This window comes from Rhinopithecus bieti, unplaced genomic scaffold (genome assembly GCF_001698545.2).
Source record: "Rhinopithecus bieti isolate Rb0 unplaced genomic scaffold, ASM169854v2 scaffold_15821, whole genome shotgun sequence".
NCBI lineage: Eukaryota > Metazoa > Chordata > Mammalia > Primates > Cercopithecidae > Rhinopithecus > Rhinopithecus bieti.
Window position 1 is genome coordinate 593,333 of NW_016808598.1, and position 16,919 is coordinate 610,251.

General features: G+C 43.2%; 1 protein-coding gene across 3 annotated transcripts in view; it reads left to right on the plus strand.

Annotated features, from left to right (window-relative positions):
* The window catches only part of IGF1R (insulin like growth factor 1 receptor), a 278,119-nt gene that overhangs the window by 187,938 nt on the left and 73,262 nt on the right, over positions 1 to 16,919 (plus strand). For all 3 annotated transcript variants that reach the window (XM_017886884.1, XM_017886885.1, XM_017886886.1), the window contains one exon: positions 16,059 to 16,371. In XM_017886884.1, the coding sequence (XP_017742373.1) occupies positions 16,059 to 16,371 (313 nt within the window). The remainder of the gene's footprint in view (positions 1 to 16,058; positions 16,372 to 16,919) is intronic.

Sequence of the window (16,919 nt, forward strand, 5' to 3'; positions counted from 1 at the left end):
TTAGGTGACTTGGCCAGTTTGGGTTTTTACAGTGTTCAGGGAAAGGGTTAGGAAGTTAATTTGGGAAGCACAGTCATGTGTTGTACAAGTTGCTGTCTACTGATCCCTTCATTTAGCAAGTAAACTTTACACATTCTCGTGGTCTGCAAAGCATGTGAATGCATGGGCAGTTACTGGGGCTTACGTGCAATTTGACTCCTTTGTGTGTATGAACTTATATATATATATTTTTTTTTTTTTTTTTGGAATGGCTTTAGTGTTCAGACCAAGGATGGAATGAAAAATCACGTATGCTTTCCACTGTAGAGCTGCCCTGCTTGATTTGATTTTATAGTTATTCTGAGTGTTAAGTTCCTTCATCTTTCAAAGCAAATTCCTTTGATCCCTGAAAATCAGCTAATGTCTGAGAGGCAATTAAAAGATGAGGCTGTGGGGTGGGGTGAAGGCTTCTCCAGCAGAAAGAGAGGAGAAGCCCACTGTATCTTGCGGCACCATCCTAGGACTCTCTAAGCCTGACCTCCTTGGCCCAGAGTGGTCAGATAGTTTGCCAGGGCATGGAATGGATGACAGGCCTCATACCCACTACATCTGAAGGGAAAGCCCTTGAATTTTCCACCCTACTTTTTAGCAACAGTAGGCTTTGTCATAATTAGCTTCATGTTCCAGCTTTCCTAGAACTGTAAGTGATGTTGGGTGGGCTGGCAGCAAAATAATTCACTTTATAATTTGCATGATAGTCTGGAATGAACCGAATACTTAAAACCAGGAAATAATAGTAGATATTTAATGGCTCAGGGATCAAATAAGAATTTACTCTCAGATGTTTCCTAATTAATTGGAAAAAGCAGAAGGTTTCTGGAAGGCCATCTCCATTGGGCATTTACAGATGAAATTCACTCTTTCAAATAGGATTTTACTCATGGGATGTCTGTGTTCTTCATTTGAACCCAGTTTTACCTATCATCTACAAAAAGAAGAAAACTGTTAAGAGTTAAGAAAAAAAAAAAGAGAGAGTTTTGAACTTTGAAATCCTTCATCCACATTTTATAAAGTATGGGGTCAGATTTTTTTCCCTAGTTGAAATTGAGGAAATGAGAGTTGCCAATATGATTGGATTTGTACTGCCAAGATGGGATTTTAGCACTTTTAATGCATTCTGGCAAGGTTGGTATGTTTTTATCAAGTGCACAGCCCCACTACCACCACCTCTACCACCCACAAAAATAAAAACTAAGCAAAATAAAATATGAGCCAACAGAATTTTGTGGGAATGGCAAGGGTCTGGGTTTTGTTTTTAGTAGTAATCTTTGCGAGAACATTCCAAAGATGATAGTTTTGCATTTGTATTTTTTTCGAGGCACTTTTGAATCATCAGATAGATTAAATATAAGTTCCATATATTTTTGAAGGTGGGAGTGTTCTTTGGTACAGTTCCCCCAAAAAAAACTGGTTCTCATAAGGCTTCTGTGGTAATTCCGTTAACCAGAATGTGTGATTATCTGGGATACTCTGTTCCGCTCTCCATCCTGGAGAAGAGTTTACTTTGAAAGTCTAGTTGATCTCTTGTGATTTCTGCACAGTGTAAAAGGTACTTTAACTTCAGGAGATAAGGCCAGCAGTCAGATTTGATGATGGAAAAGAGTAGTGTAGCATTTGAGCATAATGTATACTCTATAATAAATGTTTACAAGTCCAAAAGTGTGCCATCAGGAAGTAACCAGATCAAAGGAGAGGTGACCAGAGAAGCTGGAAAGGTAAGAAATGAACAAGTTTCAAGGTTACTGATCTGTAGCTATTGCTGTCCATGCTTCTTGGCAGATCTAATTATGACAGGGAGAGGGACCCAGAGGGAGAGAAAGAAACTGACTTACACATAAAGGCATTTTATCACCAAGCCATCTAAAACAAAAGTGTTAAAGGCACAATGCTCCGTTTAGAAAGCATGTACTTCTTTAAGAGCTCAAATTTAAATATATAATACAAACTTAAGATCCAAGGAAGAAAATGGACCCAGGACATGAAGAGAAGTTAATGCAAGAGGTAATGCAGATGACCAGATGTGTGAAACAGATAATCCAGCCTCACCAACAGCCACAGAATTGAAATGAGATACCTGTTTCCGCTTCTGACATTAGGAAAGAAAGAAAAATGGCACTAGCGCCATTTTTTCCAAAAATTTGCTCCTCTTGAGGTTCTGTCAAAGAATGTGCCGTAGCCTCTAGAAGCATTTTTAAAAAGAGACTTTTCACAAGTGATTGTGTGAAATTGTGAGGTCACTGAATAGGTGTGTATCCTACTAAGGAGGTGGCGTTGGAGGAGCTGTTCTCATTCAATTTACTCAGCACCTGTGAAGAGGCTTCACTGTGATTTGCATATACAGGTGTGCAGATAAAAATCTAAGTTCCACAGGTACTACAAAAAAATCTACCTCCCCAGGTACCTCATACATTTATCACAGTGTCCTGGTAAATAGTTCTGCTGCTGTTGACAAAATTTTATCCGAAACATTGCATACTCTTCTCTAAATAGTAATTTCCCTACAAGTGGCTGTCTTCAGTTTAGTCATTTAAATTATGTTGATATAAATGATTATGTGTGTGGCAGGGGCTTTTGCATAGGTGTTTGAAATATTACACCTTTTGGACTAACAGTTTCTACCAAAATGGGCAGAAGTGACATTTGCAGCTCCAGCTGTGTAACACTGAGCTTCTAAGGGTATGTGTAATAGACAGTGTATCGGTAGCATTGATACTTTGGTCAACACCAGTAAGCCATGTAATTGCCCAGAAGTGGGCCCTAACACTGGTTTTAGGAAATGCAGCCAAAACCACAAAGCTGGAGGCCTCTCCCTCTGAGCTTGGCCTCCACTTGGTCAAAACAGTCCCCAGTTTGTCCCTATGGGACACAGGCCTGCCTTGTTAGGAAATCAGCAACATTTAGGAGCCCACAATACCTCACATAACTCTGTGTACAGTAACAGAGAATGGAAATAGGGCTGTAAGCACGAACAACCGGTCAAGTTATAAATATAGAATACTCTCTCAATTCCACTTTAGTTAGTCATGGAGGGACAGTGTGAGTTTTATAAACTTATAAGGAATATACAAACAGTTCCAAATTTAAAATAACTTGAAGTAACTTTAAAGTGTGTGAAAAGGATATTTTTTCCACCCTGTCCATTTAACTATCTGTGACAGGCAGTATTAAGTGATGGGTGTCTTTATGTACATATGCCTGTTGCTCACAGCACTTGGGAAGAGTTGCAGAATAGTCACCCATTCTGCAGTGATTTCTCTTATTTGTGAAAGACTCCTGAAAGAAAAAAAAAAAAAAAAAGGCCGTGCTCAGTGGCTCATACCTATGATCCTAGCACCTTGGGAGGCCAAGTCAGGTGGATCACAAGGTTAGGAGAGCGAGATCATCCTGACTCACACGGTGAAACCAACCCCATCTCTACTAAAAATACAAAAAATTAGCTTGGCGTGGTGGTGGGTGCCTATAATCCCAGCTACTTGGGAGGCTGAGGCAGGAGAATTGCTTGAACCCGGGAGGTGGAGGTTGCAGTGAGCCTAGATTGTGCCACTGCACTCCAGCCTGAGCGACAGAGCAAGACTCTGTCTCAAAAAAAAAAAGATGCGGGGGATATGGGTTGTGAGAGAGACACTGTATGTCCATGTGTGAAGAAACCTGGCCCATGATGACCTCGTGCCAGGACGCCGGAGCAGGCCCATCCAGCCTGGACTCCACAGTGTTCTTCATTGCCTTTGTCCTTGATTTTTTTTTTTTGTTACCATTATAGCTTATCTCTCTTTCCCAAATTTATAAATGGGCTTTGAATATGAGATTAAAAGAAAGAATTTGGGGATGATTTCAAAGTACACTAGAATATTTTTTAAAAGAATATTGTTTTATAAAAATGCGGTGATAGTAAAAGAAGTAGAAGGTCAAATTCCACACCCAGCCCCTTCTTAATATTGGACTTTATTCCTTTGCTTTTCCCTTACTGCCATCTAAGGAGGCTTTCTGTGACACAGCATCCAGTTCCTCTGCCAGGCATTTCTGTAAAGATGAGGCTCATTCCATTATTTTATTCTCCATCATTAGAGCAGGTGTCCCGCTGACTTGGAGCAGAGGGGAGGCTCACGGGGGTTGAACATTCCCTGACAGATTGGATGTCTCTCTTTTTTCCTGGTATCAAAGAATGGCACAATTTAGTCAGTTTGATAGAGTTACCAAATCCTTTTTCCTTTCAAATAAATCTAGAATGCAGATAGATTCTGAGATCCAGAAGGGCCTCTCTCCACCAACCTGTGACCAGTGTACCTGTGATTTTATCACTACACATTAATAGAAAGGTTTACAGGGCTAATCTTCCCATGATATGAATCATGAAAGTCAAAATTTATGAAGGAAAAGAAGAAGGAAGGAGGTACTGATATATGCCACACCAGAAATAAATATTGAAAACATTACCTATGCTAAGTAAAAGAAGCCAGTCACAAAAGACACTACCTATTGTCTGATTCCATTCATGTAAAATGTCCAGAATAGGCAAATCTATAGAGACAGAAAATATAATAGTGATTGCCTAGGGAAAGGGGATGGGAAACATGGCTAATGAATGTTGGGTTTTTCTTTGGGGTGATAAAAATATTAAGATTAATTGTGGTGGTGTTTGTTCAACTTTGTAAATATACTAAAAGCTACCAAATTGTACACTTTAAATGGGTGAGTTATAGGGTATGTGAATTAGATCTCAGTAAAGCTGTTGTAAAAAATGTGTGAAGGAAGGGGGAAATCATATAACCTATACCATCCCAACAGCCCAGCTAGAGGACGATTCCTGAGCCTCCTTCTCAGCCTTTGTGTTAATTCTTTGCTTTGTGTTAATTGACGGCTTCTCTCTCTTCACCCTTACTAATTAGCTCTCAAAACCTCTATTTAACAACGATGCTATTTATAACTTTCCTCATTCTGGTTTCTTGCTTGCCCTTTTTGTGGTGTTTGTTTGTTTTTCTTTTTTCTTAATACTCTGCCCAGTGTTGCATGTTGGTTCCGGAGTTCCGGAGGCTTAAGTGATCCAATGGGCACTGTCAGACAATTATTTCTTTTGCTCATTAATTAAGTGTTCACAGATACATTCAGCAGCCAAACCTTGTGGCATGCCTTCTGTCCCAGGCAGTGAGAATCTACTTGGAACTTGAATATTTCTGTGAGCCTTGATTATATGTACCACCAAGGGGATGGCGTGCGTAGAACTACATTTTTTCTTGTTCTCCACAACAGACTTTGTTCTTTAATTTCACAAGCTTGACAGCCTGTAAGATATCATACTGGTACCATAGACAGTTTTCTTTTGATGCCCATGGGGGATTCGTTCTGGGACCTCCCACAGATACCAAAATCCACAGGTTTATCAGCAAGGGTCACTGCTCAATTGCAACAACTGAAGCAGAAGCTCCTCTCATCAGAGGCAGTTACTGCAGCAAGTTCCTTAGGGCAAATATAACCATATATATAAATGACTGTACTATCAGGAGATAGAACAACAAGACCCAGAAAGACTCAATGACCCACAGAGCCAGTTCTACCCAAACAAGTCTTACTAATGAGATTAGATAATGAGAGTTTATTTTCTTCATCAATTCATGTAGCTCAGCAAGACTGAAAACTCTGCGTGCACACTTCTGCAGAGAAGAAAAAAAAAAAGTCCTTGAGGGCTCCATTTGCTGGAACTCAATAAATAAAGAAGGCCTTAGTGGGTTCATGTTATCTCCTTAGCATCACCTGGATGCCTGACTCTTTTCCAGAGTGTCATATTTCCTGGGTTTTGTCCTTCAGACTAAGTGGTACACCTCTTAGTGTGGCGGAGAAAAGGGTGCTGTCTTTTTGGATGCATGCTCAAATGGAAAAGTAGCGTGAGATGAACTCCCATAGCCCTTCATTATTTTTTTAAATATTTATTTATTTATTTATTTATTTATTTATTTTTGAGATGGAGTCTCACTCTGTTGCCCAGGCTGGAGTGCAGTGGTGCGATCTCGGCTCACTGCAACCTCCGCCTTCCAGGTTCAAGCAATTCTCCTGCCTTGGCCTCCCGAGTAGCTGGGACTACAGGGGCGTACCACCACACCTAGCTAATTTTTGTATTTTTAGTAGAGACAGGCTTTAACCATGTTGACCAGGCTGCTCTTGAACTCTTGACCTCAGGTGATCCACCCGCCTCCCAAAGTGCTGGGATTACAAGCATGAGCCAGTGTGCCTGGCCGCCCCTTCGTTTTAGACAATAGAGACATGCTGCAACCACATACCACCATAAACACAGTGGGGAAAGAGGCTGCAATCAGCAATCAGGAGGATCTGGGTTCCAAGCCCAGGTTTGCAGTTTTCAACAGCTGTGTGCTCTTGGTTCCACCACTTGGTCATCTACAAATGAGGATAATGATACCGCCCCCTTGTGATCATTAGGGGGATTAAGTTAAATGCAGAAATGTATGTGAGATGCTTAATGTATTGCAAGGCACATGGAATATACTTAGTGAATATTAACTGTATATTAATACAGAGTCCTGTATTCAGAATCTCCAGTATAAATTACATTCATATAGTAGAGATTTGAGTAGTTTCTCTGAACAAGAAGACCTAGGAATTTCAGGTGACTAGAAGCTCAGAGTGAGCCAGCTATGTTTGATGATAGTTATTCTTAAGATCATACAGAGAAACTGCAAGCAAGCTGCTTTGGGCGAAAAAGAGCATTGTTGTCTTTTCGTTCTGTCATATTCTACACTGTTCAGACTGCCTCTGTACTGTTAGAATAGGTCTGGGGCATGTTGCATGAGTGGTGACTGAGTAAGGTCTTCAGAGGGAAGCCATGACCATCATTTTGGAATATTGTTTGAAAGTCTGACCTGTACAAAGCAGCACCCACTTCCCCTGTGTGTCAGACGCCTGCATGAGGGCTGAGGAGGGTCCAGTACAGGAAAGTGCCTTTTTAATATGTGTATGGAGGAAGTTGGTCGAGATGGGTGCTATCTGGCAGTGGAGTAGCACTTCCTGGAAAGTAATGAGTTCCCTTAGACTTTGTTTGAAGGGTCACCCAGGTTTTTGTAAAGAAGTGCTTTAGATCAGTATGCGATGGATAACTGTAAATTTCTCTTCAAATCTAAGAATCTGTGATTGGATGAAAGGGAGAAAGGACTGCATAAGTACTTGTTGCTGGTAAACTGGGCCAAGTAACTGGGCTGGTAAACATGGCCCTAGAAGCTGCTTGCCTGTTTTTGCATGTCGTAAAGCAGTCCTACAACCCAGTGTCACCTCCGAGGGACTGGAATGTAGAAGAGAGTGAACAGGGACAGTGACGAGGGGTGAAAATACGTAACTCCTTGCCCCTTCTGTATACCCTAGTACTTTAGGAAGTTCACCCTTGTCTAGGCTTCTTCCTGTTAGGAAGACAGCAGACTCAAAATCAACCCCTTTCAAAGACTGCAAGATCTCCTTGCACACACTGGACTTGGGAGAAAATGAGAGCTTTCAGGCCTTCTGTCTTAACAGGTTCAGAAAGGTGTGGTCCAGCCCTGTGACTAACCAGCCGTGCCATGCACACTGAGAGTTCTGTTTGGGTGTACCTTTCTGTGTGCTCCTGGGTGCACCCCCAAAACGCTGGTTCTCTTGAAAACCTTTTTATTTAGGTTCAGACAGACAAACTGTGATATCTTCCATTCTGACCATAAAGTGTTTCTTCTGGGTCTAACTACTGTAGTGGGATATTTTCTCTAGAATGAGGTTGTTTCTTTTTGGCATTGAGAAGAGACATGTTGCCGATGTGATTTTCTTTTGTGAATGTTTAAGACACAGAGCTTGCCACTTGAGCTTTCTTTTGCCATGCATAGCTGCTTCTGCATAATGGCTGCAGCTCCAGGCAGAAACCTGTTTGGAAGTTGTTTTAAACTCTTCCTGGAATCTCTAGGCAGTGGCTCAGTGGGGTTTTTCTTTAACCATTCCTTAGGATGACCAGAAGCTTGACAGAATCCTCTTGTCTTCATTTTGAGAAAATATTTCTTTACTGTGTGTATGTGCAGCATTTGGTTTTACCTCATGGGTCTAAGCATTTTCAACTAAGCTTCCTTTTCCAGACTAGCAGACTTGTTTAGAGAACTTCAAATTAATATGCCGAGGTACAATACAGTGGCTCTCTGAGCCTGAGAAGCCTGTGCTCACCATCACTCTGTTCTTCACTGTGGTGATAGGGGTGGAGAGTAGTATGTGTGAGAGGACAGAGGCGAGGGCTGATTGAAGATTATTTTACGAGGTGAGAGCATGGTGGCACACCTGTCGGCTGAGTGGACTCAGCGCCTGGCTGTCCAGGCTGGCCAGGCTGTCCTCCTCCTGTGCCAGCCATGGGCTCCCTGAGCCCTTCTGCGGTCATTCGTGGGTGTTGGAAATAAAGATATCCTTTCTGTCGAAAGTGTTTGCTGGGCTGCCTCTGCCTCCCTGGAAAAGCAGCAGGGCACACAGGCTTCCTAAGTAGCCCCTGAGGGAGGGGCTCTTTTTATTGTCACTCTGGTTAGTTTGAAGACCAGACAGAAGGCAGCAAGGACCAACCCTTGGTTGAAAGCTCTTTGCCTTTAGGCCCTCGGTACCATGTTCACAAGGCTCCAGATAATTCCACAAATACATTATTATTGTTACCTAGACTTGGGGAGAGAGAAGGGTGAAACATGGGTCTGGGAATTCACAGATGAATATACTGTAATCCACTGGAGCACATTTCTTTTAAAGGAGTGGGGTATTCTAAAGGAGTGAAGACTCTGCTGGGGGTTGCTAGGCCCCTGTGAACAGTGGTAGCCTTGGCCACAGTATGTGCTGGGATCTGTCCTGGGTCCCCTGGGCATCCTCAGACCTCCCCCACACCCCACCCACAATCCCCTCTCCATCCATCTGCTGACCACACTTCAGGACATTTCCAGCTCAGATTGCGCCTGATTGCATCCATACAAACTGCACGCCAGGCATTTCCGTTTGGATGTGTACACAAAAACAACATCCCAGACGGAGCTAATCTTTCTGTACCACTCAAAAGAAAAGTTCTGTACCCAGCGGGGCGCAGTAGCTCATGGCTGCAATCCCAGCACTTTGGGAGGCCGAGGCAGACGGATCATGAGGTCAGGAGATTGAGACCATCCTGGCTAACACTGTGAAACCCTGTCTCTACTAGAAATACAAAAAATTAGCCGGGCGTGGTGACAGGCGCCTGTAATCCCAGCTACTCGGGAGGCTGAGGCAGGAGAATGGCTAGAATCCGGGAGGTGGAGCTTGCAGTGAGCAGAGATAGCGCCACTGCACTCCAGTCTGGGCGACAGAGCGAGACTCCGTCTCAAAAAAAAAAAAGGTTCTGTACCCTTCCAGATGGTCCTGGACATATCTTGAATCTACCCTGCTTTTTCTCATATGCACTTGATCTGGGTCGCTGTGGCTAAAATGCACATCTGATCATGTGCCTCCTGCTTAAAATAGTCTTTTTCCTCTTAAGAGTAGTCCAAACTCCTGTTGCTGGATTAAAAGACTGTTCCAGGCTCTCCTACCTCGGGGCACACCATCTTTCCTCCCAGTCTCCCCTCCCCTCTGTCCCCAGTACTTCCATCCTTCAGTCGTGCCGAGGTTTTCTTTGTTACCTTTGCTTCTCTTGGCCCACACTCTCTGTCGGCTCTGCCAACATCCCCATGCACCTGCTAGCTCCTACTCACTTTTCCAGCTTTGGCCTGGAAGTCCCTTCCCCTGGCAAGCAGCCCTAATCTGCCCTTTGCTTGCTACTGGCTCATATTCCCACTGCTTGTCCTCAGGCTGTGAGCCCTGGGAGGGCTGGGCTGAGTCCTGAACCTGCCAGGTCTATAGGGTGTAACATACCTGAGGCCTGACTGCTAAAATCGAAAGAAGCCTTTCTCATTCCCTCAGCTGAGCTAAGTCCTTTCTGGAGAAGAATGCCCATGGCCTGGGTGGACTTCTGTTCGGACTGGGGGAGGACCCTGTATGTCAGTTTACTTAGAGCCCCTTGCTTGCCCTCCCCTCCTCTCCCTTTCCTTCTCCTCCTTGTGTTGTCTGATGGTCAGTTCCTCTCCTGGCAAGGCAAGAAAATCATAAAATCTCTTTGGACCATGTGTGTCTCTCTGATGCACTTTGGAGGTTGAAGCTCACTTTCATGAAGTTAGGAGCAGTTAATACTCCTGCATAAGGATGCATGCCTGCTAGGGAAAGCCTCCCTGTGTTTATATGGAACAGCGGTGTGTCCCTTAGGGCAACCCAAAAACAGCTGAGACGGCCCTAAACGCTTCTGTATTTTGATTCAGAAGCTTTACCTTATTTGAACATCTACAGAAATAAGTTCTTTCCTCTAGAAATTATCGCGGATAAAATTGTTTGCATTGTAAAATATTGTATGGCCAAGTGACCCCCCCTTTCATGTTTTGTTCCTTTTGAAGGGTTTTTTTTTTTTTTTTTTTTTTTTTGGAGATAGAGTTTCCCTCTTGTCCCTCAGGCTGGAGTAAAATGGTGTGATCTAGTTCTGTCGCCCAGGCTGGAGTGCGGTGGTGCCATCTTGGCTCACTGCAGCCTCCGCCTCCTGAGTTCAAGCAGTTCTCCTGCCTCAGCCTCCCAAGTAGCTGGGATTACAGGCACGTGCCCCCACACCTGGCTAATTTTGTATTTTAGTAAGAGATGGGGTTTCGCTATGTTGGGCAGGCTGGTCTTGAACTCCTGACCTCAGGTGATATGCCTGCTTCAGCCTCCCACAGTGCTGGGATCACAGGCATGAGCCACCACGCCCGGCCTATGGTGTGCTTTTAAAAATGGTTTCTCCAAATTAATGATTATTTTAAAAAAAAAAACTCTGGCAAGAACAAAACAAATGGTTTTTTTAAAACTCTAGAAATAATTTGATACATTCAAGGACTCTGGAGAAGGAGAGAGTTAAAGGCTGATGCGTGTGACTCTTTTTCCTCTCCCCCCAAGGAAAAAAAAATGAAGAGAACGAGCTTTTAAATGCAGTGCCTCGTTTTTAATGTGATCGCGACCCTGAACCAATCCTTTTAGCGGTGGATGTGGGACATATTGTTAGCTTTTCCAGCAGTTTAGATGGGCCTTTGTTTTTATTGTTGGTCACTAAGAATTCCAAGGAATAGAAAGATCTCATGGGCAAAATCAGTTTGCTTTTTTCTCTGTATATTTGTTAGTTTATAGCAGCTTCTGCTTTCCTCGTATTTTTAAAAGCTGAAATGCCTTTAATCGCACTCAGTGTGTTTATTCATAGAAGCCAGAGAAGAGGGTCCCTCCCTTTCCCCCATAGTGCTGTAATGGAAATTTGGTACTAGATGAAATTCTCAGTTTTGGCGCTCACATGGAACAGCCATCCATCTGCTGGCGAGACACACTGCCCGGGGCTTTTCAAGAAATCCCTTAATGGTCCTGTACACTAATAATATTTATATACATTGAGATGAGACAAAATTTACAGCGGGCTTCTGGAGCTGGCTCCAGGACTCTAATCCCGCACTTGCTCGAGTTCTCTTGCTTGCCTCCCAGATTCTTTCAGGTTGTGCTTCAGTGAGGGGAGCATGGTGGCCATCTCTGGAGCAATGCTTATTGACACAGTTCGTCCTCTAACAAACACATCACCTTTCCTTTTGACCTTCCCCTTTTCTCCCCATCACATTCCATTGCTACTCCGGCATAGAGCATGTGTTTATGCATAGTTTGCATCATTTAACACAAAGGAATCCCTTGATTTGTGATCCCTTTAAGAAGTTGCTCTGTATATAAAGAAAATGATTTTTCCTGGTTGGTTTTACTGAAGTTCCTTCAGAAATAGCTCCCACCACCGAAACAAACCCGACTTCCCCAGCCTGTATATTGGTTGTGGCACGAACTGACTGACTGGATGATACAATTTCACTCACTCCTTTGGGAGTTTTCAGGGGACCACTGTTCAGATGTGTGGGAAATGCAGAATATGTCTACAAGTACTTTGTCAAGTTTTTTTTTCTTTCTTTCTTTCTCATCCTGGAAAAGCCCGACATTGATATTTAGGTATAACCATTTGCAAGCAAGTGCAGAGGGACATTTTTCTGTTCTTTTCAACATTCTTGAGTTATTACTATTGCATTAATAGCTACTTGATCTTAATGTCTATTACACATCATTTTATGTAATGTTTTCTTTAAATTGTCAGGGAAAGGGATTCTGCAAGTAGATGTTGGTCCCCCCAGTTAGTCTCTGATGATGACGGTAAGATTCTCAATCAGTGTTTCCTTCCTCTAATGACAAAGCATGGTGATGGTGATGTCTGAAGAGCAACCTCCAGGGACTTCAGTGCTCCGAGATGGGTGTATTCTTAATACAGCTGGCACACGCCTGATGAGCAGGAATGTGAGAGTTGTTTCTCTAGCCAGTTTTATTGAACCTCACAGATCTATTATACGACGTGAATTTTGTGGGAATAACATAGGCTGGAAGTCTGCTCTCTTCCAGCCTGGTCCCTCTCTCCTTTCAGCCCTATCCTCTCTGATCATCATGCCCCTTGCACTGCTGCCAGGTAACCTTTCTGATACGAAAATCTGGCCATGTTGTTCCCTTGCCTAAAACTCTCCATGGTTTCATATTATACACAGTTGGGCTAAACCCTTTTGGACAGGCCTTCGGTGCCTCCCTGAGCAGTGGTCCCTGGCCTTCTTCATTAACACCCAGCCCTTGCACCCATAGTGACCCTGTTGCTTTTACAAGCATTTACATGTGATTGTGCCTACCATGTTCTTTATTCCTCCCTTGCTCATCTTTCCACTTTCAACTCCACAAAACCTTCCCCAGCACCCAGAAGTCCAGGAAACACCAGGCAGCTACACTCACTCCTGTACTTGCTGTGTCGTCCATTCCTTGGGGACAGGATTGGCACTGGTCCTGCGTGCATTTCTCTGGCACACAGGTGCAGCACACATTAAATAGTTGCTACATGAATAGATGAAGAATAGATGGAATTATATTCTGTTGTTACCAGTTTAAACACATGAAATTGGGATACCCAATTTCATTGTGTCTTTAGATCTTGGACCTTGACGTCACCTCTGTAATGGATATATTTGAAATTATTAACTGTCTTCAAGTGGGGGCTTGATGATAGAGAGAGTGTGTGTGTGTGTTTACAGCAAATATGCTAGGTTTGTAAATTCAAATTTGTGTTATCCTCTTCAAGAAAGTCACCTTGTCAGACAGCATATATATCCCAACATTTTAGGAACTCATAAAATGCATACTTTTTTGATGTGATCATAGATGGGTAGCTCCTTATTACTTGTGGGTTAGATTAGTTTTTGGAAATAGTCTGGAGTCATTGAGAGCCAATCCTTATCAACAAAATGGCATAAACTGACAGGAATGGGTTTCTTCTTTACTTTATAGATAGCTCTGAAGACGTGTCTCAGTTGGGATTAGTTCAGTTGCATATATGAATAGCAGTCATTGAAACAAGATAAAAGTGTATTTTCTTGCATCTAATGATGTCTGGAGTAAGCAGTCCAAAGTTAGCCTAGCGACCCCACTCTTGTGAGGTACTAAGTTCCTTTTACCATGCTTCACCATTCTTGATGTTTCACCTTGTGGTCCAAGGTTGGTACTTGAGCTCCAAGCATTACTACTGCATTCCAGCCAGCAAGGAGGAGGATGGCCATGCCCTCTCTGTTCTCAGGAGTCTTCCAGGAAGTTCCAGTCAAAAAGTTTGTTTATATCTCGCTGGCCAGAACTTAAGTCATAGGGCCACCTCTAGCTACAAGGAAGACTGGGAGATGTAGTCTGCAACTGGATGGCAATATTCCCAACTAAAAGTTACTGAAAACGATAAGAAGAATAAATAATGGAAGGCAACCTGTTGTTTCTGTCAAAGGATGACTTCAAAAGAGAAAGTTGCAAAAGTATTTTAAACTTGACAGTATCACAGCAATTTTCTTCAGAGGTGACACTGTTTATTTGCATGTCCAAGTTCTGATATCTGTTTTCAAGTTCACTTATTTGCAGCGAGATAGGAACTCTTGGAGGCAACTCGTGGGTATATAAACTGGTACAAACTTTCTAGAGGACAGTTTAACCCAACAAGATGAATTCTGGAAATTGATCCGAACGAAATGTTAAGGGTGCTCATGAAGATTGCTTTGCTGATTGCAATAATAAAAAGTAAAGGAAATATCTTATAGTTGGGAATAGGTGTAACTTACGATACAGTCTACAATGGAATGTAGTACTGCTGTTAAATGTTTGTGGAATTCACAATCTTTTGTGCCAAGAAAAAAAACCTTCAGAATGGCTTGTCCTTTTTATAGATACTTGTATTTATATGTCCATGTACATACATAAGAAAGGACCAGGGAAGGTTTGCATGAAGATATTAATAAAGGAGTCACTTGTGGGTACGTGGACTTACTTGTTCTCTATATTCTTTCGTTTGTGATCTCTGATTTTTTTCATCATGTATTTTTATTACAAGAAAAAACGAATTCTAGAATCTCCACTCAGTATTGCAGGTCAGAGTCAAAAACATACACATTTAAATAATTTTTTATTTTCCAATTTGAGGATAAAGTAGGAAATGTATAATGCAAACCAGATTTCATATTTTGTTGATTTATACTTAATTTACAAGTAGGACTAACAGCCCACAGAGTGTGATCATGACAGCATTGTTATGGAAATAAATGCCAACTCATCTATTTGGGATGTACACCATGGATCTGTGGTTATTAGACACTGATTTAACTTTAGCACATGAAGAGGCTTAGAGGAGATTGCTTCTAATATCCTGTGGTTCCGTGGGCTCAGAGATACTACTCACCCACCTGTCAGAGGCATTGAAACCAGAGCAACTCCATCATGAATAGGAGCTAGGTAAAAAGAGGCCGAATTCCAGACGGTTAAGGCATTCTAAGTAATAGGATGAGATTAAAGGTCAGCACAAAATACAGGTCATAAAGACCTTGCTGATCTAACAGTTGCAATAAAGAAGCTGGCCCAAACCCACCAAAACCAAGATGGTGACGAGAGTGACCTGTGGTCGTTCTCACTGCTGCACTCCCACCAGCGCCATGAGTGTTTACAGATGCCATAGCAACATCAGGAAGTTACCTTATATGGTCTAAAAAGGAGAGGTATGAATAATCCACCCCTTGTTTAGCGTATCATCAAGAAATAACCATAAAAATGGGCAATCAGCAGCCCTCCAGGCTGCTGTGTCTGTAGAGTAGCCGTTCTTCTGTTCCTTTACTTTCCTAATCAACTTGGTCTCAGTTTATAGACTCACCCTGAATTATTCTTGCGTAAAATCCAAGAACCCTCTCTTGGGGTCTGGGTCAGGACCCCTTTCCTGTAACAAACGCATGTTCTTGGACTTGAGAATGACCCTCAGACATGGTGACTTCTTGGTCATCTTACAGGTTAGGATATCATGGCTTATTTGGAGTAACACCTTTGATATCATCTAAGCCAACAGAAATTTTCCTGAAGTCATTTTGAATGCTATCATCTTTACTATAGAGTGTAGTTTAATCATTTTCAAAATAAGCATTTCTACACACTAAGACTTTAAAAGAGTTTTCAGTAAGGAACATATTTGAAATGCAAAGTGAGCATACACAATGCCTTTTAAATTACTAATGAACCATAGGGTCCCTGTAGGGCTTCTACTGGCTCACCCATGCCTGAGGCAACCTTCAAAAGTGGGTATTATCTCCCTCATTTTACAGATGGGAAGAGAGAGGATCAGGATCACAGAAGCTAATGGTTTGTCCTAAACAAGGAGTTCCTAGGACCGGCTGAACTTTAAATATATTTACTCTCTGCAGGTCTAAGTGGGTTGAAAGGACAGTGGTTGGGGAGAGGATTTCGTAGTGTGTTTTTGTATTGTCTCCTCAGTGAGCGATCTGGTGCTGGTGGTAGCAGTGAATGACCCAGAAGGATGCTGGCCAGGGCCAGAGAAGGCAGTGCCGCCCCTGCCTGGTCTCACCTCCGTCTCTCCTCTGTCTCCACAGTGTGCCCGAGCGCATGTGGGAAGAGGGCATGCACCGAGAACAACGAGTGCTGCCACCCCGAGTGCCTGGGCAGCTGCAGCGCGCCTGACAACGACACGGCCTGTGTAGCTTGCCGCCACTACTACTACGCCGGTGTCTGCGTGCCTGCCTGCCCGCCCAACACCTACAGGTTTGAGGGCTGGCGCTGTGTGGACCGTGACTTCTGCGCCAACATCCTCAGCGCTGAGAGCAGCGACTCCGAGGGTTTCGTGATCCACGACGGCGAGTGCATGCAGGAGTGCCCCTCAGGCTTCATCCGCAACGGCAGCCAGAGGTCAGTCGTGGCCACACATGTGGTCACTACCCGTCCCCACTCCACCTGCCACCCTGGCACAGAAAAGTAGACTGTTGGTTGTTTCATCTGGGTGCAGCCCTCAGGAAGTTAACTGAGGTGGGTCAGTTTGAGAGGGCTGGCTTACCTTAAATGTTTGGTGAGATTCTGGGAACAATTGGCATGGCTTACTGGCCCCCCTCACCAGTTTGTTTTATATTTTAAGTGCATACTGCCTGGCTGTTTGAAATTAAGTATTTGCTTGCTGGTTTCAATACCCAGAGTTCATGGTCTCTCTGGGTACTTGCCAAGCTGGCATCTAAGAGAGGACTATAGTTTTAGATTTTCCTAGTCTAGGTGTTGCTAGCCAGGTGAGGCTTTGGAAATGCAAGAGAAAAGACAGGCCAAGCCCCCACCACCATCCTTGAGACCAGCAAGCAGACCTAAACATCTTAGTGCAAGAGCCAGCAGCAGCTCAGAGTAAGCAGTAGCTTAAAATAAGCAACATTTTCCCATCAGCACTTCCTTCCTCTCATCCCCCTCTACCTTGA